Below are 27,022 nucleotides of genomic sequence, written 5' to 3'. Positions count from 1 at the left end.
AGCCAGAACCAATGTGAAATTATATTCATTCAGCGTTTTGTTGATTTAGAGCTTCTTGGTGAATATTTGAGAAACTGATTTAGGACCACTTGTATTCATGACTTAAAATTTTTTGTAAGTGTTTTCTGATGTTCTGATGTTAGGTAGTTTAATAATTCTGTTTTGTGCACATATGTATATCATTTGCTTTTATCATTCCTTTTTCCATATATATTTCGGGTGGTCCACTGCAAGACGCAACATTAAATGGCAAAAAAAAAAAAACACAAAATAAAACCAATAGCTCTAAATTATGAAAAAGAACAAGAAAATAATAATACCTAAACCATGCTTTATCTAGATAATTAAACTAAGTATTAAATTTAATTCTTCTATTCCTAGTTGATAAGGTAAAAAGGACAGCAAAATGTTCATGTTTTGGTAAAAGAAAATATAACATTGTTTCATAATAGTAAATACAAGGTAATTTTTCATATTCAGCCTTTCACAGGAGAACACTGACATTATAAAAATAATGCTCAGGACCCTAAACAGTGGCTTCACAAAAAATAAAATAATAAAAACAGAAATACTATTCCTAAAGGTTTTACTTTTTATTTCAATAAAAATTAAGGGTCTATTACCAAAACATAAAAAAATCAGTAGTTAATATTTATCATGAATCAGTTTCATGATTCTAATTTAGCACAGGTCTGAACATTTTTTAAATAGAGAAATGGTAGATATCATTTATATTAGGGTATCCTGAGAAATAAGAATTATCTTAGCTTGACTTTTTCCTAGAACTGTTCCCCTGTTCAAGAGATGAACGAACAGAATGAGAACCCAAAGTCCTATTTCATAGGGTTTGGGATAGAAAACTTGCCATAGGAAATAACATATATGTACATTGTTAGGAATCCACAGTATTGACCATAAAATAGTTCACTGTGTCATCCCTGAAATTGAGTGGTCTTCCTCACTTTGGGCCAAAAAGTTTGACTTGGTGGCTTCCCACTAACTCAAAGAATTGGCTGCTGAATGAAATTACTCAGCATTGTTCATTTGATCGTATTCATTCACTTATTCAGAAATCTTTTCGCATCTACAAGAGGCAAAATCCCTGCACTTTTGGAATAGATAGTCTAGTGAGAGTGATGGATAAGAGAGAATTAAATGGTAAACAGTAACATCTCAGATTGTCCTGAGAAGAAAATAAGGGGAAATAGAAAGCGATGAAGGGTGTATATCAGATAAGGTAGACAGGCTTCCATGAAGAGGTGATGTCTGAAGAAAGACCTTATAGATGGGAAGAGCTTGGAAGGGTATTTGAGACAGAGGAGATTATAAATGCAGAGGTCATGATACAGGAAAGAATTTGATATGAACAATGAGAACAATGAATGGTTAAGGAGGCCAATGTTTGTCTAACATAGCAAAAGAGAAAGTAACCAGTTGGAGAATTTGACCAGGATCTGATCAAATAGGGTCATAAGGCTATGAATTCATCTTTTATGTTAGAAACAGTTGGAGATGAGTAAAGGATAAATATTTGAGGGACCGATTTAGGACAACTCATGTACATCATTCATAAACTTCTGTAAGTGCTGTGTGATAATCTGATGTAGTTTAACAATTGTTTTTTTGCATATATGTACATATTCACTTACTTCTGCAATTCCTTGCTCCACATGACTTTGGGGTGGTTCAAATGAAGATACAGAGTTAAATAATAAAAACTAAAACAAAACAAATCACTCAAAATGTTCGAATTCCTCTCCTTGTGAGATGGCAAGAGTAGAAGTGGGAAGACCAGTTATTGAAATAGTGCTTTTGAAACAGTGCTAAGAAGGAATATGGTTTCATTTACTAAGACAGGAGAGTGAGAGAGGTATAGCTTTAGAATTTGCATTTTGGGGTATAAGTTTAAGATGGTATATCAGTCATCATGGGCTTCATTATATTGCATGATATTTCATTCTTTCAATGCAATACACTTTATTGTTTGAAGCACTCTACTGAAGGAATATTTTTAAAATTTTGGTACCAGTTTTTTGATAGTATAAATAATGCTTCAGTGGACATCTTTATAAACATCACTTCTTAAAATCTTTGAGGCATATCTCTGAGGGAAATTACTGATAGTGAATTAGCTGGTTTAGCATGTACAGCTTTCAAACTTGTTAAGATAGTATCTAATTCTTCCCCAAATGGTTGAGTAATTTTATAGTCCTATCTAAAGAGGGCAAGAGTTCCTAGAACTGTTCTGACATTTTTGTATAAGAAGATTGTGATTTCTCTGTCCAATCTGATATATGATATTGCAACCACACAGTTCCATGTTTGAGTCATTTCTACCCTAAGCAAGCCAACAAACTGGTAACCATTCCTCTGCTTCAGCTCCTGCCCTGTGTCTCCACTCTCCTTCATAGCCAAGTGCCTAGAAGAGCTATCTTTACTCTCTTTGTTAATTCTCAACTGCCATTGATGATATGTTATTGTGTAAACTGTGGTCTTAATCAATTGCAATTTAACTTTTAAAAGCTTCAATTTAAGTCATTTTGTGAGGCTTTGTAAGTGTTCACAGAAAATATATTTCTTTTATGTGAAGCAATTGTTGAAAATTTTTTCTCATGGTGTTTTGTATTGAACAGAAAATCCCAGAGAAGGTTATAGCTCAGTGGTAGAGTGCGTACCTAGCGTGCATGAGGTTCTGGGTTCAATCCCCAGTACTGCAATTAAAAAAATAAATAGATAGATAAATAAACCTAATTACCTCCCTCATAATAAAGGAGTGATTGCTGCCCTAAAATGTGAGCAGAACTTGTATTATAATATATTAAGTATGCATATGAACAGAAAATCTCCATATGCAATAATACCTTTTAGTGTAACACTTGGGTCCATTTGCCATTGTCTCCTCATAATATAATGTTCTCTGATGGTTCCAGAAAATTTGCAGAATCAATCCTGCATATGTTACTGGTTCTTAGCAAACAGTGAGTAAAATTACTAGAGAGTAAATAAGATGCCCTACGAAATAATTACCTCAAAGGGAGAATGATAATGTGAACTGAAACCTACGAAATTTTTCCTAAAATGTAATTAATAGTCATCTACATTTTTTCAAGAATTAAAAGTCTCAATGTTTTACTGAAACCACAGGTTTTTACTTACATTTTCACCTTAGATATTGATCTGCTATACTGTGTTCTCTTGGCTTGTTTTCCTGTAGTATCCTTACAGTCTCTTTTTCTATTCAAGGTCTCATGTTATACTGGCAGTAGAGTGCCTAACATACGGGATCTGGAGGTTTCCCATGATGCTGGTTGCTACTGAGCCTGATGTGGATGACGTCATTGACATCGAAGGGGTTGGTTTATTTAAGGAATCTACTATTGACTTAAGGCTGACAAGTCAGACAAGGTAATACATCAAGCAAAAAGTATGTAACTGGTTTTGTGAATGTAATTTATGCTGAACTGGGAAACAAAATTTAAGATGGAAAGTTCTGTTATGTCACCTGTTGCTGATTAAGCCAGAGAAGTATTGCTTCTATGAATGAAAGCTTTACATATTTCATATTTAGTATTTAAAAATTAGAAAATTAAGTCCGCAAAGTGAAGACCAAAAACAATAAGAAAAAGTAAGTAAATATTGATACTTAGAATACTATATTTTCAAAGGATCTTTTAGTGTATTTTTTCAGATTGTTGGGATGTTTTTCAGTAAATTTTAATGGTTTGGGGTTATTAAGTAGTTTAACTAAGTAGAGATGATGCATAATGTATATTGATTCCATTTTCTGTATTACTATGCTCAACCATAGCACTCTTTGTAACACATGTGATAACATAGCCAGCATGACAGTACTTTTACCTATGACGCATGTAAAATATATTTTACAGCTTTTTTTGAGGGATAACATACACAGCATAAAATTCACCCATTGTTGGTGTGCATTTCAATATTTTTCTGAAAGTGTACAGAATTGGCAATCTAGGTTTAGAACCACATTCTAGATTTAGAATCTTCCATCTCCCCTCAAATTTCCCTCAGGCACCTTTGCTATCAACCCCTATTCCCACCCCCAGCCTCAGGCACCCAGTGATTTGCTTTCTGTCTCTTTAACCTTGCCTTTTCTGGATATTTTATATAAAAAAATCACCCAATGTGTACTGTTTGTATTTAAATTTTTTTGGAAGCAGTTTTAGGTTTCCAACAAATAGAGAGGAGGGCACAGAGACTTCTCATATAGCCCCTGTCCCCATACCTGCATAGCCTCCCCCATTATCAACTTCACTCACAAGACTGGTACATTTAATAAGGATTGACCTACACTGACACATCATAATTACCCAAAGTCCATAGTTTGCCTTAGAGCGCGTTGTTGTACATTCTCTCGGTTTGGACAAAAGTATAGTGATGTATGTGTATCATTATAGTATCACGCAGAGTATTTTCACTGCCCTAAAAATCCTCTGTGCTGTCCCTATTCATCTCTCTTACCCCACCCCTAGAAACCACTGACCTTTCTTGTTTCCATAGTTTTGTCTTTTCCAGAATGTTATATAATTGGGATCACATAGTATATAGCCTTTTCAGATGGGCTTCTTTTAATAAGTAACATGCATTCGAGGTTTATCCATGTCTTTTCATGCCTTGATAGCTCTTTTCTTTTTAGCACTGAATAATATTCCGCTATCTGGATGTATCAGTTTATTCATCCATTCATCTACTAAAGGACAATTTAAAAAGTGAAAATTTGCATGGTGTAATGTTTTTTATACTTTTACTTTCAATCGACCTTTATCACTAAATTTGAAGCGTATTTTTTGTAGACAACATATAATTGGATAATCCTTTTAAATTCATTTTGCCAGTCTCTTAACTTCCATGGGTGTGCATTTACATCACTGACAACTACAGTAATGATTGATGTATCAGGTTTATTTCTGCGATTTCATTATTCATTTTGTTTCTTTCATCTGTTTTCCTTTTCTTGCCTTTCTATTGATAACCTGAACTGTTTTTAGAATCCACTGTTATTTATCTATATTGGTTTTTTAAAATACATTATCACTGAATAGTTTGTTTTTAATAGTTGCAGTATTACGATACGCAAATGCAACAATTCACAGTCTACTGCTGTAGACAGTTTGCTACCTCAGGATAAGTGTGGAAACCTCATTTCCGTTGGTTCCTTTACCCTCTCCATTTTTTAAATGTATAGTCACTACATACATTGAGCACCGTGTCCGATGATGTTATAATCTTTGCTTCACTTGTAAACTGATGAGCAGGGTAGTCCGTTATACCTACCCCTATTCTTACCCATTCCATTGTTTTTGCTTCCCTTCTACAGTCCCAGCCTCCTCCTATTTTAATTTCTTTTTTGTTAGAGGAACTTCCTCTAGCTATTTTTTAAGATTAGCTCTGCTAGTGACACATTCTGTTCGCTTTCCTTAATCTGAGATTACTCCTTCATTAATGAGGACTATTTTTGCTTGATACTGAATTCATGGTTCATAGTTCTCTCCCATCATTTCTTGAAAAAATGTGCCACTTCTATCTGGATTGTATGGTTTCTGAGGAGAAGTGTACTGTCACTTCAACAGTTGTTCCCCTCTAGGTAACATTTCATTTCTCTCTAGCTCCCTTCAAGATGTATTATTTGATTTTAGTTTTCAGAAGTTTGATTATGATGAGTCTTGTCATGTAATATCTGCTGTCACTATTAGTCTCAGTTCAATGAAGACAGGGACTAGGACTGTCTTGGTCAGTGCCAGATATCTAAGGGATGCTTGATAAGTATGCCCTGAAAGAATGAAAATCCCCAAGCACTTTGGTTTCCATGCCAATAAGGAACAGTTATCACTGAATATAAATTTGCCTTGAAGTGCACTTAGCGACAAAACAGAAGCTTGATGTCTTTCTTAGGTTTCTGGAATTTAATGGCACATAGAATTATTTGCTATTCCTTCTGAGATACCTTTTAAAACTCTTTAAAAACATTTTATAAAGTTCATTCATAATACTTTAAAGTGTCTCTTTGTATTCTTATGTACTGCACAAAACTCTTACATCAATATATTTTAAGTCTTTTCAAAGTAAGTTGTTTACTGTAATAAAAAAATGTAATGGGTTAATCAGCTCCAGATAAACACAGTTATGGGTATGATTAGAGCTCTGCTCTTTTAATAACTTATTAAATATTCTTAACTATTTGGCCTGTATAATCTTCTCAGGTGAGTTTTAAAGTATTCCCTGTGCGATCAGCAGTGCAAAAGTGAGTTTCTTTTTATTGGCAGGCAGGAAATTTTAGTATCATACTTACTTACTTTGAGAAAGCTGCCTCTTGGGCAGGAAATCAATTTTCCTTCACCTAGGGTTTTTTTTGGATATATACCTGGCATTTGGGTGAAGGGGAGGTACCTGTGACTTACTCATAGAGTTTTAGGTTAAAAGTCTAAATTCCTTCATCTACTTTTATATGTGCATCTGGCCTACACACACTTGGGCTTTGCTCATGGTTTTTGCTACTACAGGTCTGTTTTGCATGATCCACACCACATTTCCCATATAGGTGAAAATTTACTAAAGAGATGCACGGTAGAAGCTACCTAGAATATGAGAAAGTGGGCTGATTGCATCACCTGTATGGGCCTTTAATGAGTAAACTTATCTTTCTTCTTTCTGGGTTGTAGAAAATAAATAATCAATAGAGTTCAGAGTATCTGAGCCATTATGTTCTGTACTTGTTAATTCATCACTCTATAACAATTTCCTGCATTTAATTTAATAAAAACATAGGAACTAAAGCATTTGAATTCAAAATAACACACATTCATTCCATCCTTCATTGCCTCACTTGTGACTACTTTTGACAGATACAATTATATAATTCAATCATCAGTTATGACAGATTATAATAAAAAGTCTGAAAATTTTGGATGATACTCATAAAGGAAAGCGCTCAATAAAGATGTAAAATGAAATGGATGAGTTTTCTGGAAGAATATCATCTTGATTATTTCTGTCTAAATTGAAAAATGAATCACGTTCGTTAGTCTACTTTGTCTCTAAATCTAATTGGAAACTCTGCCTGCATTTAGGGACTTGGAAACATAGACCAAGGCCCATGTTTACTGTCAAAAAGAAGGAAGGACAGGAGCATGTTACATCCTACTGAATATCCACATTAATTCAGATACCAGTATGGTTCATTGGCTCAATGTCATGGGTAATGTCATCCCAGTGATTAAGTTAATGCTAATTGTTGGCTTACAGTGCCGCTATTATTAGCTAACGGTGCCTAAATGTAGTCTTTATAGAATGCGTGCCTCAAGTAATTGGATTTTGTACATGGTGACTGGTTTCACACAGGGTGTATTTCAAAAGAACTTCAGGGCATTTCTTGACATAGACCTAGCTATGCAGCATCACTTCAGCCAGTCTGCTGGTTACAGGAGAGTCCCTATGTTGACTTGGATTTATGAAAGGGAACATAGGTCCCACCTTCTGATGGGAAAAGTATTACAGAATGTGCAAGCATGCCACAGTGGAATCTGCTTAGTTGAATATTTTAAGCCTCTTCTAAGTCAGTAAACTCTCTCCAGATTCCTCCCAGTTATTGTCATCAGATAGAGTTCTTTGAGTGGCAAGGCTCAGATCATGGTGGGTGACATACCACACTGCAGAAGGGGATGAATTAATTTTCTCCTCATGGATCAATTTTCTGGGGCAGTTGAAAACTACCCCATGCCAAGTCTGTCTTTAAATTTATTTTAGATGATTCAGTGATATAAAAAAGCTACTCAGTAGATTCAGTTCACTTTCCATCCCTAGGGAGGCTATACCTCAGTAGGTATTAGAAATCTCAAGTCATTCACAAGACCTATGAAATGAGTGGGGGAACATATGGGATAGGCTGACATCATATTCAGGATTTAACTAGCTTCCCCGTGAACCAACTCGACATGCAACATCTCCTTTTTCTTTCTGATCAGAAGCAAAATAAGTTTTGAATAAAAATGGCTCTATGCCCTGTTGACTACACATTTTTCTTGATTGCTGGTCATGTTGGGAGGAGAAATGGGGAGAAAAAAATGCATGACAAGCCCTGAGGTGCTGGGTATTCTGTCTCCTAAATTAAATGTTCTCTAAAACATAAGGATCCCCAGAAGAGGAGGAAAGAGAAGGGGCCAAGGAAGACTATTTTAAGGAGTACATTATATTTTTATTATTTAAAAGGACCAGAGTTTGTCAAGGGATAATTTTAGGTATGATGATTCAGGGATGTCAAGTACTCTGAAGAGTTAGGATAAACATGTAATAGAGTTTAAATTATCAAAACAGATCATCTGTTATTCTTAATTATATTGTTTGTAAAAGAGCTGAAAAGACTTTGTTCCCAGTAAAGATCAGAGCTGTGTTAAATTTAGGACTTCAGTGATTGAAGTAATGAGCTCAGTTCAGTGATTATGCATGACCATCACATTTTCCTTATTCCCTTCTCTGCCCAACCTAAGAACAACACAGTAACCACAATAGTAAATATTTGTTTCATTCCTACTAAATATTTAGTGTATATAGCATTATTTAATTTAATTTTAAAAATACTGCTAAATAAATACCACTGTCTCCAATTTACCTAAGATACACATGTCTTTACACAATCACAGCAAGGAATGAAGTAAATTACCAGATTTGGTAGTGTGCAGTGGGCAGGTTATCTGGTTTTGGTAAGATGCCCCAGCTCCTTTCTTTCCTCCTCCAATCCCATCTCAACAGAGAAACCTTTGTTCACATCCCTATCCCAGCTTGGTATCCTGTGAACTCCAGATTCAGGCCATTCTGAACTGTGGTAAGCTAAAAAATATGTCTGACCCCCAAGCTATATTTTCAATATTGATAGCTCTGGGAAAGCTGATCAACATTTCTGTTCCCTTAGAGGGTTAAGTCCAGCGTTAACTTTGGCAGATGTAAGCAGAATAGGTACCCTCTGGGACAGTATAATGTAAGAAATGCCACATACAGAAAGGAATAGTTCCTACAATTATCTGTCTTCACTGAGATTTGAAATTCTCCTATCAGAGACTTATCTTTTTGTATTAAGGTAGTTTTTAAATTTTACTTTTTCCAATTCTATTGAGGTATGATTGATGAGTAAACATTGTATATATTTAAGGTAAACAATGTGATGATGTGATATAATATATATTGTGAAATTATTCTCTCAGTCAAGGTAACCTGTTCAACACCTCACATGGTTACCTTTTCGGTGTGTGTGGCAAGAACACTGAAGATCTCTTTTAGCAAATTTCAAGTATACAATACATTATTATTCATTATAGTCTCCATGCTATACATTAGATCTCCAGAATTTATCTAGGTTATAACTGAAAGTTTGTACCTTTGACTAGTATTTCCCTATTTCCCCCAACCGCAAGCCGCTGACAACTCTTGTTCTACTCTCTGCTTCTGTGAGTTGGGCTTTTTTAGATTCTGCATTTAAGTGAAATCATGCAGTTTGTTTTTCTGTATATGGCTTATTTCACTTAGCATAATGTCCTCCAGGTCCATCCGTGTCCCAAATGGCAAGAATTCCTTCTTTTTATGGCTAAATAATATTCCATTCTGTATATATACCACATTTTCTTTGCCTATCATCTGCAGAACAACACTTCAATTATTTTCATACTGTGGCTATTGTGATTAATGCTACAGTAACATGAGAATACAGATAAAACTTTGAGATACTGACTTCATTTCCTTTAGATATATACCCAGAAGTAGGATTGCTGGATCATATGACAGTTCAATTGTAGTTTTTTGAGGAAACTCCATACTGTTTTCTATACTGGCTGTACCAATTTTAAATCCCACCAACAGTACTCAGTGGTTCCATTTTTCCCACATTCATGTCAACATTTATTTTTGAGTTTTTCTTAACAGCCATCCTAACAGGCATGAAGTAATGTCCCATTGTGGTTTTGATTTGCATTTCCCTGATGATTAGTGATGCTGAGCAGCTTTTCATGTATTTGTTGGTCATTTGTATGTCTTCTTTGGAAAAGTTATCTATCCAGGTCCTGTGCCCATTTTTGAATAGGGTTATATGTGGGTTTTTTTGCTGTTGAGTTGTTGGAGTTCCTTATATGTTTTAGATATTGTTTTCCTATTAGATACATAATTTGCAGATATTTTCTTCCATTCCATAGGTTGCCTTTTCATTTGACTAATTTTTTTCCTTTGGTATGCAGAAATTTCTTAGTGTGATATAGTCCCACTTGTTCATTTTTGCTTTTGTTGCCAGTGCTTTTGATGTCATATCCAAAGTCATTTCCAAAACTAATGTCAAGGAGTTTTCCCTTAGGTTTTTCTTCTAGAATTTTTACATTTGACTTCTACGGGATTTAGTTCTTATGTTTATGTCTTTAATCCATTTTCAGTTGATTTTTGTTAGTGGTATAAGATAAGGGTCCAGTTTCATTCTTCTATATGTGGTTGTACAGTTTTACCAGCACCATTTATTGAAGAGACTATCCTTTCCCCATTGTGTATTTTTGGCAACTTTGTCAAAAATTAGTTGATTGTATATTTGTGGGTTTATTCCTGGGCTCTCTGTTCCATTGGGCTATGTGTCTGTATTTATTCCAGTACCACAGCATTTTGATTACTTAGCTTTGTCATAAATTTTGAAGTTACTAAATGGTAAGCCTTTTGCTTTGTTTTTATCTCTCAAGATTATTTTGGCCACTTAGAATCCTTTGAGATTGAGTAGGAATTTTACAGTTTTTATCCTATGTCTTCAAAAAATGCCATTGGGGTTTTGATGGGGATTGCATTGAATCTATAGATTGCTTTGGGTAGTATGGACATTTTAACAACATTGATTCTTCCTAGACATAAACATAGAGGTATCTTTCCATTTATTTGTATCTTCTTGAATTTCTTTCATCATTGTCTTATAGTTTTTAGTGTACAGATCTTTAACGTCCTTGGTTAAATTTATTTCTAAGTACAGTTGACTCTTGAACAGTACGGGGGTTAGGGGTGCCAACCTTGCAGGACTTGACAGTTGGCCTTCCATATCTGTGATTCCACACCCACAGACTGAACCAATCGCAGATTGTATTTTGTAGTACATGTATTGAAAAAAAGTCCATATATAAGAAGACCCATGAAGGTCAAACCTGTGTTGTTCAAGGGTCAACTGTATGCTTTTTTCATGCTATTTTAAATGGGATTGTTTTCTTAACTTTTTCAAGCAGTCCCTTTTTTAGTGTATAGTAATGCAAATGATTCTGTATGTTGATTTTGTATCCTGCAACTTTACTTAAAGAATTCATTTATTAGTTCTAACAGTTTTTTCTAGAATCATTCTACAAATAAAATCATGTCATCTGCTAACAGAGATAATGATCTCGGAGGAAAAGCTTTCAGGTTTTTCAACATTGAATATGATATTAGCTGTGGGTTTTTCTTATATGGCCTTTATGGAGTTGAAGTAATTTTATTCTATTCCTAGATTTTTGAGTGTTTTTATCATAAAAGGGGGTTGGATTTTGTCAGAATTTCCTTCTCCATGTATTGAGATGATCATGTATGTTTTATCCTTCATTCTGTTAAAGTGGTTTATCATATTAATTGATTTTCCTTTTTTATTGAGGTATAGTCACTTACAATGCGTCAGTCTTTGGTGTACAGCATAATGTCCCAATCAAACATATACATACATGCATTTGTTTTCATATTCTTTTCCCTTACAGGTTATTACAAGATACTGAGTATAGTTCCCTGTGCTATACAGAAGAAACTTGTTTTTTATCTATTTTTATGTAGTAGTTAATATTTGCAAATCTCGAACTCCCAAATTTATCCCTTCCCATCCCCTTTCCCCCGAGTAACCATAAGATTGGTTACTAATTGATTTTCTTATGTAGTACCTTCCTCACATCCTGTTGTTAAATCCAGTTTGGACATGTTGTATGATCCTGTTAATGTGCAGTTGAATTCCATTTGATAGTATTTATTGAGGATTATTGCATCTATATTCAATAGGGATATTAGCCTGTAGTTTTCTTGTTGTATCTTTTTCTGTCTTTGGCATCAGGATAAATTAAGTTTGGAAGTATTTGGAAGTATTCCCACTCCTTCTATGTTTTGGAAGAGTTTGAGATAGATTGGTGTTAAGTCTTTAAATATTTGGTAGAATTCACCATCTCTTCCTGGGCTTTTCTTTGTTGGGACGATTTTGATTACTAACTCAGTGTTCTTAATATTTACAGATCTGTTCAGATTTTCTGTTTATTCATGATTCAGTCTTGGTAGATTACATTTTTCTATGGAATTATCCATTTCCTTTAGGTTATACAACTTTTTGGTATGTAGTGTATGTAATTGATTATAGTGGTCCCTTATGATTGTTTCTATATCTGGGGCATCAGTTGTAATGTGTCCTTTTTCGTTTATGATTTTATGTATTTGAGTCTTCTTTTATTTCTTAGTCTAACTAAATGTTTGTTGATCTTGTTCTTTTTAAAAAAACAACTCTTAGTTTGACTCCTTTTTAATATAAATTATAGAATTTTCATTTTGAAATTTAGTCCATAAGTATGGCCACAATATGATTAAAATTCTAGTTTTCTAAATGAAATAGTATTTTATTTCTTGGATTTAATGAATGAAACTGCCAGGCTTAATTAGCACAAAATACACATAGTGAGAACATAATTTTATCAACAAAAAGAAACAAAAATAATTTCAATTGTACTACTGGACAGCATATTTAGACACTTATTTTTTTAAATGAAAATACCATACCAGCAGAAGAAACCATCTCCACTTGTTAAACTTGGTTACCCAGTTTGAGTCTTAGTTGATTTTTTTCTATTTTTTCTATTATTTTCTATTCTCCATTTCTACTCTACTCTTTATTATTTCCTTTTTTCTACTAACTTTAGGTTGTTTTTCTTCTTTTTCTCATTTCTAGAGGTATAGAAGTAGGTTATTTATTTGAATTTTTCTCTTTTTAATGTAGACATTTATCACTATAAACTTCCCTCCTAGTACTACTTTTGCTGCATTCCGTAAGCTGTGGTATGTTGTGTTTTTGTTTCCACTTGTCTCAAGATATTTTCTAACATCTTTTTGATATCTTCTTTGGCTCAATAGTTGTTCAAGAGTTTGTTGTTTAAGTTCACATATTTGTGTATTTTCCAGTTTTCCTTCTGCTATTGATATCTAGTTTTCATTCCATTGTGATGGGAAAAGACAACTGGTATGATTTCAGTCTTCTTAAATTTGTTCATACTTATTTGTGACCTAACATGAAATCTGTCCTTAAGAATGTTCCCTGTGTACCTGAGAGGAATGTAAATGCTGTTGCTATTGAGTAGAATGTTCTGTACATATTTGTTAGATCTCTTTTACCTACAGTGTTGTTCCTGTCTTCTTTTTTCTTATTGATCTTCTGTTTGGGTTTTCTATACATTATTGAAAATGGAGTATTGAAATTTCCTACTATTATTCTATTGCTGTCTATTTCTGTCTTCAGTTCTATTATTCTTTGGTATATATATTTAGATACTGTGATGCTGGGCATAATATATAACTATAATATATATAATTGTTATATCATTCTGGTAAATTGATCCAGTATTAGATCCTTCTTTGTCTTCTGTGACAAGACTTTCTTTTAAGTCTACTTTGTCTAATATAAGTAAAGCCATCTATGCTCTCTTTTGTTTACCATTTGCATGGAATATCTCTTCCTTCCTTTTAACTTTCATCCTATGTGTATCTTTAAACACAAAGTTAGCCTCTCATAGACAGTGTATACTTGGATCTTGCTTTTTATCCAATCAGCTACTGTATCTTTTGATTGAGGAGTTTAATTTATTTATATTTAAAGTAATTAGTGACAGATAAGGATAAGTAGTAGTGCCATTTCGTTGTTTTCTACATGTCTTGTAGCTTTTTTGTCCATCTTTTCTTCTCTTGCTCTCTTCCCTTGTGTTGTATTGATTTTTTGTGTGTGACATGCTTTGATTCCTTTCTCATATTCTCTTAGGTATCTTCTATAGGTGTATTCTTTGTAGTTTTTGTAGGGCTTACATAAAGCATCTTACAGGTTTAACAGTCTATTCTAAGCTGATAAAAATTTAGCCTCAATTTCACATAAAATCTTTACACTTTGTGAGTGATGTACAAATTACATTTTTATATTATGTATCCATTAATATATTTTATAATTATAGTTTTTTTTACTTTCATTAACTTTTATACCACAATTAAGTGATTTATGTACCACTATTACAGTATTCAGTTTTGTGTATTTTCTATATATTTACCTTTATCAGTCAGCTTTATACTTTAATATGCATTTGTGTTGCTGTTTTGCATCTTTTTATTTCAACTTGAAGGACTCCCTTTACCATGTCTTGTAAGGCAGGTCTAATGGTGATTAAGTCCCTCAGCTTTTCTTTAGCAGGGAAAATATCTGCTTCATTTTTGAAGGACCATTTTGATAGATGTAATATTTTTGATTGGCAGTTTGTTTACTTTTTATCACTTTGTATCATCCTACTCACTTTAGGCTTGCAAGGTTTCTGCTGAGAAATTTGCTTATAGTCTTATAAGGGTTTCCTTGTATGTGATGAGTTATTTTTCTCTTGTTATTTCCAAATTCCCTTTTTGTCTTTAACTGTTGACATTTTGATTATTGTGGAGTTGATCTCATTGTGGAGTTCTTTCATCTCATCCTATTTAGAAACTCTTGAATCTGTATGTCCATTTCCTTCCCCAGATTTGGGAAGTTTGGGGCCATTATTTCTTTAAATAAGCTTTCTGCCCCAATTTCTTTCTTCTCCTTCTAAGACTCCTAATGTGTGTATTGGTCCACTTGATGTTGTTGTTTAAGTCCCTTAGATTTTCTTCACACTATTTCATTTATTTTTCTTTTTGCTCCTCTGCCTCTGGCTGGATAATTTCAAATGACTTTTCTTCAAGTTCTCTGATTACTTCTGCTTGATCAAATCTACTGTTGAACCTCTAGTGAATTTTTTCAGTTCATTTACTGCATTCTTCACCTCCAAAATTTGTTCAGTTTTTTTAATGTTTTCTGTCTCTTGCTGAAATTCTCATTTTGTTTATGCATTGTTCCCCTGATATTGTTGAACATCTTCATGGCAGTTATTTGAATAATCTGTCAGGTAATTTCCTATTCTTCCATTTCCTTATGGTGTGTTTCTGGAGATTTGTTCCTTTAACCGAGTAATATATTTTTTCTGTTTCTTCATATTCTTTGTAACTTTATGTTGGTATCCATACATTTGAAAAAACAGCTACCTCTCCCAGTCTTTACAGACTGGCTTTGTACAGGGAAGAAGCTTCAACACTCAGCCCAACTAGAGACTCTGGGGCCTCTCAAATCTTTCCTGTGGATGTGTCTTTCTGAACTTTGTGTGTGAATATTACCAATTAGAGGCATTTGCCAGTTTCTATTTTTTCAGGAGTTTGTAATCTCTTGCTCCCTCTGGTATCTGTCTTCTATACCATGGGCACACTGAAGCAGCAGCACACTGCTCAGATCTTTTTTTGTCTTCAGAAGTTCCCATGCATCTAGAATGTGTCAGGCCTCATTAGTACTTCAAGATGCGCAAAACAGCAGCCAGGCCCCCAGCAGTACCCCAACCCCAGAAGTCCAAATGTTGGATGTCTGCTCTGCTCTTCTCTTTTCTTCCCCTGGCAGAAGTGGGAGCTGAGAATTTCCTCCAAATCATGTGGTACTGTGCTCGGGAGGGAGAGATGGTGGTGAGAGTGTGCCACAAATTTTCCTCCTGGCTTCAAAGCAGCTGATTTTGCACTCACCTAAGGGGAAGAAGCCTCTTAACTGGTTTCAGAATTTCTTACAATGGAAAGTGGTGTGCGTATTGTTGAATTGGTGTCTCCATGGGACAAATCTGGGGCTTCCTGTTCTGCCATCTTGCTTCCATCACCCCTCTGGATATTCTGTTTTATACATCTCTTACTTATTGGGCCATGCATCATTGCCTAGCACTGATAATAAAATGTTTTAAAACAGTAACAATCATAATGATGACTATAGTAATATAAATTAGTCCTTATAGAGCACTTTCCACATGCCGGGCACTGATCTAATGTCTTTATAGGGATTATTAACTTCATTTAACAGCATGAAAATTGAGGTACAAAAAGGCTAATAAGTTGCCTAAAGTCAGCCTCCCAGATAGAGCTAGGATTCTGATCTAGGCCATCTGTGTCCTTAGTCCACTTTCTCAAACCCTCTGCTATGATACTGAATATGCATTTGCTGAATGGATCGCTGAATCCCAACCTGAGTCTCCCATTTCCTTGTCTATGTTTCAGTGTCGGATCTGTTTTAGGAAACAGTTCTTTACCTTCTGCCTGTATCTCCCCTGTCCGTTTGGATTTTAAATTCCTCACAACCTCCTAGGTACTGTGCCTCTCTCCTGCTTTATTCTACCAAGAAGTTCCTCAATTTCTTTCACAGTCTTCATCTCAAATGTAATCTAGCTTGACATGAAGATGGTCACTTGAATCTTAAACGTCATTCAGTTCATTTCAGATCATAGCAACTCATCTCCAGGACCAAGAATCTTAAATGAACCTGTAAAGTACTTTCATCTCAATTAGCAAGTGGAGAGTTGAAGGAAAATGAGCAAATATCACGTTGGAATAATAGTAAAAACAAAGGCTTTATGAGAGCTGTTGTGGTCAGGCATTTTAGATGTTAATTTATTTCCAAATGATTGAATTTTCATTTGGGACATTGAGTCCTTCTAATTTTTATAGAGACAGCCTTTTTTATTCTTTGTATACTCTAAATATAAGGTGTGATTGAAAAAATCTTTAAGATACCATTTTTGTCACCCTGGGATGAATGACACTCTTTAGTAATTTAAAAAAATGTCTCCTTATTGTTACTCCATAAGCATTCCATAAAATAACAAGTCTCAGACTCACAGCTGCATAGCAGCACTAAGGTTTAACTGTAGTCTTATGCAGCAGAATATAAAACAAGTGTTGTCCATCAAGTTCTCATAAAGAGAATGGGGTAATGATAATATTTATATTTTGTTCCAGAAATCCTGAGCCATTTACTGCATACTTCCTACCTGGCAGTGATCCTGAGTTTTATGTAAAACCACAGATTGGAGAACTTCTTCCTTATGAAGAAGGAACTGAAGGAACTCTCATCATTGTGGCTTTTAAACCCCAAATGTACAGCAGGAAGTACAAAGCAAAGTTAGTAATAGAGGTGAGTTCTATAAAGGTAATAGTCAAGGATGTTTGATGTCACAAAAGTCACTAAGTGACATTGGGAGAAAAGGTTTCAACTAATGATCACAGATAAAGAATAGCAACATTATCTTGCAAAAGTCAGCATATTTCAACTGCTCTGTCTTGTTTTAATTTCCTTTTGTCCAATAAAGAACATTTAAATGTGAAATATAACCAAAAAAAGTCATCACCAGTGAAAAGTAACAAATTATTTTCTTCCAATTATGGAAAAGGTAAATAATGACTGTAAAGTGATTTGTGTAGTTGCATGTTATTTTCCATAATAACCTATTCGAAGAGTTTAGTTGATTTAAGGTAGAAATATTGGAACCTTTTCCTGGCTTCAATCCCTAGTGCCTTTTCTAAAAATAAATAAATAAGTAAACCTAATTACCTCCCCCCTAAAAAAAATTAAAAAAAGTAAATATTGGAAACTTTGATTAAGGAAGGCATAAGGTGTTGTCAAAATGTTAAAGTCTAAAATGAAGAAAATTAAATAGAAGATAAAATTTACTTTGAATTGAAAAAACACAATGTGAAATGGGCGATTAATGTAAAATAATGTTAAAGTTATCATTTATTAAAAGTTAAGGTAAATAGAATTCTGAAAATGTATCCAGTAAGCAAAATTTCTCCATAAAATTTCCCACATATCTGCTAAGAACTTCTAGGCTAAAGACTACTTTCAAGTTATTTCTGAAAAGATGCCTGTTGCCACTATTTTCAGTAGCACAGGCAGAAAGGACTGGTAGTCATGTTTCAAGACACAACTACTGATGCCAAACTGATCACTAGACTTCTGAATCAGACACTAATTAGGCAGCACTATTGGCAGAAGAAATGTGTTGTCACTGTTTTAATGAATAGAGAAGAGGAAAATGTTGATTATTGCTTGAGCAAATTATTTATATTTTTCATCTTTCTGAGAGTCCTTACAAACCAGGTAATAAAAATATAAAGCCTCTGGAGCCTTGCTGCACACAAGCCTGTCCTGTGTTAATTCTTGATTTAAGATAATCACGTTGTTGTACTTGCTTCTTTAAAAATAATGACATAATTTTACTCTAAGAGGTTGAAATGATATTTTAAAAAGTAGATTTATAAATACAATTATATTCAACTTATAGCATGCAGCGAACATTTTTGAAATTAACTGCTTAGGAGGTTTTACCAACAAAATTCTGTTTCTGATTTCCCCATGCAGATTTGACAATTAAATCACTGATAGCAGACCTGAAGGGTTTCTGTGAGAGAATAACTTAGTATATGGGATCGAATGAGAATATAACATTTTCATTTAATCTGAAGTGGTATATAGTTTGATAGCATATGTGGGAAGAATTGAGTTTGAAATGTGTTTTAAGAAATCACTGCTTTGTTGATTCTGTGGAGAATTACAAATATGTGTAGAAACAGAATAATCTACATACACTCACCATCCCACATGAACACTTACCAACTCAAGACCAGTCCTGCTTCAAGTATGTTCCCACCCCCTTCCTCCCTTCCCATATTATTTTGAAGAAAATCCCATACATCCTATTATCTGCAAATATTTTGTATTAATCTCTAAAAGACAAAAATCTTAACCATAATACCATCATCACATCCAAAAATTAACAGGAATTCCTTAGTATCAGTACATATCAGATACTCTTTTTGTGTTGAAATTTTCAACTGACTCATGTATCTCATACTTTTAAATTTAAATAAATTAAATATTTTATATAGACTTACAAAAACTACATAGAGTCCTATGAATCCTTCTCCCAGCTTCTCCCAGTGGTGACATCTTACATAGCTGTAGTAAAATATCAAAACAAAGAAATTGTCTTTGATAAAATACTGTTAACTAGGCTAGAGACCTTATTCCTTTTTGGTTTGTTTTGCATTTTTTACATGCATGCGTGTGTGTGTGTCTGTGTGTCTGTGTCTGTGTCTGGTTCTCGGCATTTTGAATCCACGTCTAGATGTGTATAGCTGCAAACACAACTAAGATAGAGATCGCTTCTGTCACAGCAGAGGAAGCATGTCATGCTAACCCTTTCTAGTCACGTCCAACACCGTAACTCCTTTCTCACCCTGGCAACCAGTAATCTTTTCTCCATCCCTATGATTTTGAACTTCCTAGAGTATTATATAAATGGGATCATGTAACCTTTTGAGGTTGGCTTTTTATGCTAAGTATAAGGCCCTTGGGATTCATAAAAATTATTGCATATATCAAATCAATGATTTTGAAATCATGGTCACTGTCTTATCTGACTCCACAACCCTGCTCTTTTTTTTTAACTTTTTTTTTATTTAGTTATAGTCATTTTACAATGTTGTGTCAAATTCCAGTGTAGAGCACAATTTTTCAGTTATACATGAACATACATCCATCCATTGTCACATTCTCTTTCTCTGTGAGCCACCACAAGATCCTGTATATATTTCCCTGTGCTGCACAGTACAACCTTGTTTATCTATTCTACATTTTGAAATCCCAGTCTGTCCCTTCCCACCCCCCGTCCCCTTGGCAACCACAGGTTTGTATTCTATGTTTATGAGTCTGTTTCTGTTTTGTATGTATGTATGTATTTATTTATTTATTTTTAGATTTCGCATATGAGCGATCTCATATGGCATTTTTCTTTCTTTCTGGCTTGCTTCATTTAGTATGGCATTCTCCAGGAGCATCCATGTTACTGCAAATGGCGTTATGTTGTCGGTTTTTATGGCTGAATAGTGTTCCATTGTATAAATATATCACTACTTCTTTATCCAGTGATCTGTTGGACATTTAGGCTGTTTCCATGTCTTGGCTATTGTAAATAGGGCTGCTATGAACATTGGGGTGCAGGTGTCATTTTGAAGTAGGGTCTCTTCTGGATATATGCCCAGGAGCGGGATTCCTGGGTCATATGGTAAGTCTATTCCTAGTCTTTTGAGGAATCTCCATACTGTTTTCCACAGTGGCTGTACCAAAGTGCATTCCCACCAGCAGTCTAGGAGGGTTCCCTTTTCTCCACAGCCTCTCCAGCATTTGCCGTTTGTAGACTTTCCAGTGATGGCCATTCTGACTGGTGTGAGGTGATACCTCATTGTAGTTTTGATTTGCATTTCTCTGATAATTAGTGATATTGAGCATTTTTTCTTGTGCCTTTTGATCATTTGTATTTCTTCCTTGGAGAATTCCTTGTTTAGGTCTTCTGCCCCTTTTTGGATTGGGTTTTTTGTTTTTTTCTTATTAAGTCGTATGAGCTGCTTATATATTCTGGAGATCAAGCCTTTGTCAGTTTCATTTGCAAAAATTTTTTCCCATTCCGTAGGTTGTCTTTGTTTTGCTTATGGTTTCCTTTGCTGTGCAGAAGCTTGTAAGTTTCATTAGGTCCCATTTGTTTATTCTTGCATTTATTTCTATTGCTTGGGTAGACTGCCCTAGGAGAACATTTTTGAGATGTATGTGAGATAATGTTTTGCCTATATTTTCTTCTAGGAGGTTTATTGTATCTTGTCTTATGTTTAAGTCTTTGATTCATTTTGAGTTTATTTTTGTGTATGGTGTAAGGGAGTGTTAATAGCTTCATTGATTTACATGCTGCTGTCCAGTTTTCCCAACACCATTTGCTGAAAAGACTCCACAACCCTGCTCGTAAAGGCAACACCATGATGTCTCACATGATAAATGTGAGGAATTTTTAAATTAAATTCATTATCTAAATAAAAATTATTGTTTTCATTATTATCATCTTTTTTAAACTGTTAGTTTGAAACATCAAGTCAGTAATAGTTGTAATGTATGAAACCTATGATCTTCATTGTGCTTTACTTGGAAATAAAGATTTTTTAGAAAAGTTTAGTTAAATACTAGCGTACACAAACTTCAACAACCATGTCAGCAAGCTTCATAAGTTTCCTCTCAATTAAACCATATTTAGAATGATTAAACACTGCCTTTTCCACACTATTAAACAAGGCATATAGCACTAGCTTTTTTTTACTTTAAAGTTTTTGTTGTAAAACAAAATACAGAAAAGAAAACCATTAAAAATAAATGTGTATCTTAACACATATATACAACACCACTCACATCAGAGAGTTTTACCAGCCACCATAGAAGCCTATCGAAGTGTCCCATCCAATCAAAGCTGCCTTCCTCCTGCCAAAAGTGACCACTATCTCAACATTTCTCTTGGGTTTGTTTATGGTTTTATCACCCAAGAGTGCATCCCTGTCCAATATAAGTTTAAAATTCTTTTTCAAATTTTATAACTTTTTAAAATCTCTATTAATCTAAAGGTTCCCCCTCTTTCCCTTTATTTTCCTTTCAATGTAGCTATTGAAGATAGGCCTTTGACATGCAGGTAGATATGTGACCTGTATAGTTTCTGATGGTCAAGATTTTAGTTGATTCCATTTTTGTGTGTATGATGTTAGCCCTAGCTTTGAAAGACTTCAGTTAGCTTGGTCAGATTGTGATAGAAAGCAGTGCCACTCAGGGAGAGTGAACAGTCTGCTCAACTTTCCATGTTGGACATGATGACTCTTAAATAATTTCTATAGAAGTGTGGTAACTATCAGAATTACCCAAGATAAAACATATAATGCTTGTACAAAACTTATATTTTATATAGAGAGGGACCTGTTATAACTACAGACGTAACTAGACATGAATATTACGTATGTAAATGCATTGCTTTTAAAGGAAATTTATCATTGTTGTGAAATTGTGGGAAATGTCAAAATATATATATCTTGGTTTGTATTTCCTCATAAGCAGATTCTGAAATAAGTATTTAAGTCTAGGTAGCATATTTACCATGTGATCTCAAGAACCAGCTGAAGGGAAGCCAGGATATGAGACAGAGCAGGAATAGATAGTAATAGATATCTAGGCAGTTACTAGAGTGGACAACTGGAATTTAATCCCATGGGAGTTCTCTGGGACATAGTGTGTAACCCACACCTTAGAATATTCACACCTGAGGGGGCTAGGGAGTTAAATGTTTATACACCAACTGCCACTGTTCAATCATTGACTGAGGAATGTTCCAGGGATTGTTAATTCCCTGGCAGCACAGAAGCCTTCTGGAGTGTTTGAAAAACTTCAAGTCAAAGAGGTGCAGATACTGGCAATTGGAAGTTGGGGCAGCAATGAAATGGAAACAGCTGAAGGGTGTGAGTTGGCAGAAAGCACATCTGCTAATGGATAAGCAGTTGTTTCCATTGATAAGAATGTGCCCCTTACAACATAGCTTTGGTTGATCTCTTCTAAAACTAGAGAGATATTACTTAAATATGAAAATTTCATCTATTTAAAAAGTATTTTTTAATTCATTTAAATAAATAGTTGAGTATAATTGTCAATTTGGCATTCTTTTGTAAGAATCAAGACAGTGATTCTTTGAGGCATTAACAACACAGAAGTACTGATTTTTTCTTCTATTATTTTAACTTTTGCTTTTTTATATATATTTTCAAAGGGAGATTGAGTACAGAAGATAATAGAGCTATATCTTTAAATGTTTTCAAAAACAGAAATGAGTAACTTTTAATTCGCAGTTTGAAGACAGCTAACTATAGATATAATAACTGTAATATTTAATCTTTATAAAACAAAGATGTTCTTATTAGCATGAAGATTGTTGGGATAAAGGACATGAACAACTTCTTATAAATATATTTGTATTTGGATTATATATATTTTATATATACACACACATACACATGCACCATCACTTATTTGAATCTAAGTTCAAATTTTAGATTTAAATTTAAAATCTGCATTTGAATCTTAGTTGAAATATGTACAATAACATTTAGAACTTTAAAAATAGTGTCTTTATGGGTAATTATTTTCAGAATGTTGTAGAAATGTATTGAACACAGGTCCAGATCCCTACATGTAGTTCTCATTTGTACCCACTAGGTTCCAGATAGGAGAGTACATCCCTTCATATAGCTCACTTCTGTGGACGTACTAAGTGTTGAGCATGGGTACAGGTCCCCTCGTGCATTTGTCCCCATGAAGTGAGTCACTTATAGTGTAAAAATTTACAATGACATATGCACAATCACCAAAATGTAGCTTTGTTTTTCAAACTGAATATCATTACATGAATTCAAATGGTATTTAACCCAGTTCTTGGTTAAATGTATAGTTTTTAATTATGCTTTTTAATATCTGGTTTTAAATATGTGGTTGTAAATATGCAGTTTTCTTGGTTAAAAAATATATTTCTTGGTTTGTTCTGCTTTTGACTCAGTAATTCTGAATACTTAATTACTATGAATGCTGGATAGAAGGGCCAGTTATGATTAAAATAGACCATTCCAGATGTGCAAGAAACTCCTGCAGTTCACAGCTTTTGACAGATACCACATTACATATCAAACACTGATATTACTGCAGTATGCACTTGGCCTGCACTTGTCCTGAATAGTTTTCTGAACATACACTGTACAACTCTTATGTGAGGAAGAAGGCCTAGGTAAACACAAGTAGCATCAGGAAACTCCATAAAAGCAATGAGATTTAAGTATGAGCATAAATGTGCAGAAAATGCTAAACTGCCTAATTCAATATTGCCATCCTGTCCATACATGCAGAAGAAATGAAGGGTTTTAAAATAAATCCCTATATAAATTATACTGAGTTGAATTTAGAGTATGATTGTCATTAATGATTTTATACCATGCTCAGTAATTTCAAAGAGTTATATTAATTATGTACTTTCATAATCTAAAAAAGAGAAGCTTGGCATATTTACAGGTCAGTTCTATAGCCACAGTTAAATTCCCATGGAAAAGTTCATCTTGTGAGATGTGATTTCCATTATGTATAGTTCAGACTGGGAAACAGTTTCATGCAAACCAAATAGATTCCTTCCCTTTAGATCAGATGGATATACTTGGTTCACCCACAGGGCAGACCTCTAAGTGTAAAAGGCCTTTTAGTGAATGAATCTTAATGCATAAAGCCAAATGCTTTTCCTGAATTGATTTGCCATGTTATTTATTACCAGTGCAGTTACAGTTTTGTACCTTTCCCATACCTTACATGGAGAAGGGAAGTGTTAATTTGGTTAAGTTTTTCCTGCATTTTTCTCAGTCCCTGGATATTGCATATAAAATTTCTTCTCTTTGTTTCCAGACAGCAGATATGTACTGGTTATATGATATCAATGGGTTACCTCCAGCTACCATACCACCAATAAATGTAAAAGCCAAAATTGACAATACTAACAAGATGTTTGACAGGAAGCCAGTTCATCGGCGCAATTTTATCTATGAAAATTCTCAACTCATAAGGACGGGGGTATCTTCTACCATCAAGGGTGCTCCTTTGATGTTGAAGAAGAAATAAAAAAAGTTTTTTCCAAAGTATTTCTTGGTCTTACGTAGAGTTGAATATATTTTCGTGATTCTTTTTTTTTTTATTGAAGTATAGTCAGTTTACAGTGTTGTGTCAGTTTCTGATGTACAGCACATTGCTTTAGTCATACATGAATATACATATATTCATTTTCATATTCTTTTTCACTGTAAGCTACTATAAGATATCAAATATAGTTCCCTGTGCTACACAGTATGAACTTGTTTATCTATTTTATATATACCAGTCAGTATCTGCAAATCTCGAACTCCCAATTTATCACTTCCCACCCTCTTCTCCCCTGGTAACCATAAGTTTGTTTTCTCTGTCTGTGACTCTGTTTCTGTTTTATATATAAGTTCATTTGTCTTTTTTTTCATAATTCTTATTTCATCTTTTGGAATATTTCTGAGGAATACTATAATTTCAAGTATAATATACCTTCTATATTTTCTTTTTTAAATGCTGACTAAATGTATTCTCTGAGTATGTTTTAACTAACTTCTGAGTTATGTATGTGTTATAAAATGAACTGGCTGCAAATATTATGATTCGTTCACTGTTAAAGTACAGGAGTACATTATAGTAAAACTAAAAGATGATTTCATCTTACAAATCCATGCATATAAGTGTATATAGTCCATACTGAATCTTCTAATAATGAAGATATATTTCAAAATGATCCAGGAGAAAGTTTATATTCTTAAAGGAGAGTAGGTGCTTGGATCTTATCATTTAGGGGAACTAGAATAATAAACAGCCAATATGGACTGTCTTTAACACAGTTTGACACAAAATGACTGGCTCTGCCACAAATCACTCGTGTGATTTTAAGGAAATCACGTGCCTTTTTGTGCCCTATTTCCTTGTGTGCAAAATGAAAGAATTGTACTAGGAACAAGAGTTGGCAAACTTTAGCTAAATCTAGTCTACCACCTGTGTTTATGCAGCCTGCTAGCAAATAATGATTTTTATATTTTTAAATGGTTGAAAAAAATCAATAGAAGTATATTGAGTAATGTAAGAAAATTACATAAAATTTAAATTTCATTGTCCATAAGTAAAGTTTTATGGGAGCACATCCACAGTCATTTCTTTCTGTATTGTTTGTAGCTTTTGTGCTATAACAGTGAAGTTAAGTGGACAGAAACCATATAGCTGCAATGCTTAAAATATTTGCTCTCTGGTGCTTTATAGAAAAGGTTTAGCAACCCCTGTGCTAGGGCAAGAATGAACCACTGTCAATGGATTGATCATAATTTCTTCACACGATATTCAGTAGAATTCTGGGAACATGTTTATGGGATCAATTAGTCTTATTTGCAGTGATTGAAGTAGAGGAGAATAGAGGCCCAGATACCCCAGATTCGCCATCCCTGGAAAGGACAAGAGGTAAAATTCTGTAAATCTTTAAAAGCTCTCTGAAGATGTTTGAGTATAGAATCTTAGATCATTTGTCTGTCCTTTCCTCTGCTGTACTGTTGGAGGTGGGGGAGGTGTCAATCTCTGAGTATGTTTCTGACAAAGCCTTCATAAAACCTCTCCAAAGTCTTAGGAAAGTAAAATTGCATTAGACATGGACGTACTTAGAGATCTAATTGTGTTTATATTTTGGTGTTTACGGTAATGTGTAACATTGAAATAATCCTAAACCTCTTTATATTGAGCCTTGTGAGAGTCACATTTGCATTCCTATCTGAAATGCTCCAATAATTGAAATTATGGCATCCAGAATGGAGTGCATTTGGATTTGACTTTTCTCAGTCAGAGAAGGGAGTAAAGATGAGATACTGGAAGACGTGCCATTAACCGTTTCATGTTGTGAATATTTCAAAAATACTTAAGATTGTGATGCTAGGTTGTCAGATTTCAGATTTTATCCTAGATGGTACCTTCTTTGGAAGAGGTATCTATAATTGGAAGTGTCAGTGCAAACTATTATCTGTCCAACTGCAAATGGAGTGGGAGCAACTAAAAGAGACAAAACTGAATAGTAAATAAAATTCTAAGAATCAAAAGGTGTTGGGAAAGGATTTAGGATGAGGAAACTATTGCATTGTATACTTTAGAGCATTTCTTAGTCTAGCACTTGCGAATATCAATGGCTCTTAAAATCAAAGAGGGGTATCACCCATTCTCATCACTTCTATTCAACATAGTATTGGACGTCCTATCCATAGAATTTAGACAAGAAAAAGAAATAAAAGGTATCCAAATTGGAATGGAGGAGGTAAAATTGTCACTATTTGCAAATGACATGATACTCTATATAGAGAACCCTAAAGTCTTCACACAAAAATAATTAGAACTAATAAATGAATTCAGCATGGTAGCAGGATACAATATTACTAT

General features: G+C 34.1%; 1 protein-coding gene across 1 annotated transcript in view; it reads left to right on the top strand.

The window, feature by feature from the left end:
- Nucleotides 1-24,720, top strand: part of CFAP47 (cilia and flagella associated protein 47) — a 419,927-nt gene extending 395,207 nt beyond the window's left edge. The window contains exons 62-64 of the mRNA XM_064483196.1: nucleotides 3,244-3,405; nucleotides 17,113-17,287; nucleotides 24,449-24,720. Coding sequence (XP_064339266.1) covers nucleotides 3,244-3,405; nucleotides 17,113-17,287; nucleotides 24,449-24,661 — 550 coding nt within the window. The 3' untranslated portion in view covers nucleotides 24,662-24,720. The remainder of the gene's footprint in view (nucleotides 1-3,243; nucleotides 3,406-17,112; nucleotides 17,288-24,448) is intronic.
- The last annotated feature ends 2,302 nt before the right edge of the window (nucleotides 24,721-27,022 follow it).

This window comes from Camelus dromedarius, chromosome X, assembly GCF_036321535.1.
Source record: "Camelus dromedarius isolate mCamDro1 chromosome X, mCamDro1.pat, whole genome shotgun sequence".
In the NCBI taxonomy this organism is placed as follows: Eukaryota; Metazoa; Chordata; class Mammalia; order Artiodactyla; family Camelidae; genus Camelus; species Camelus dromedarius.
The sequence above is the reverse complement of the archived record's forward strand: the minus strand, read 5'-3'. Positions and strand labels throughout refer to the sequence as shown.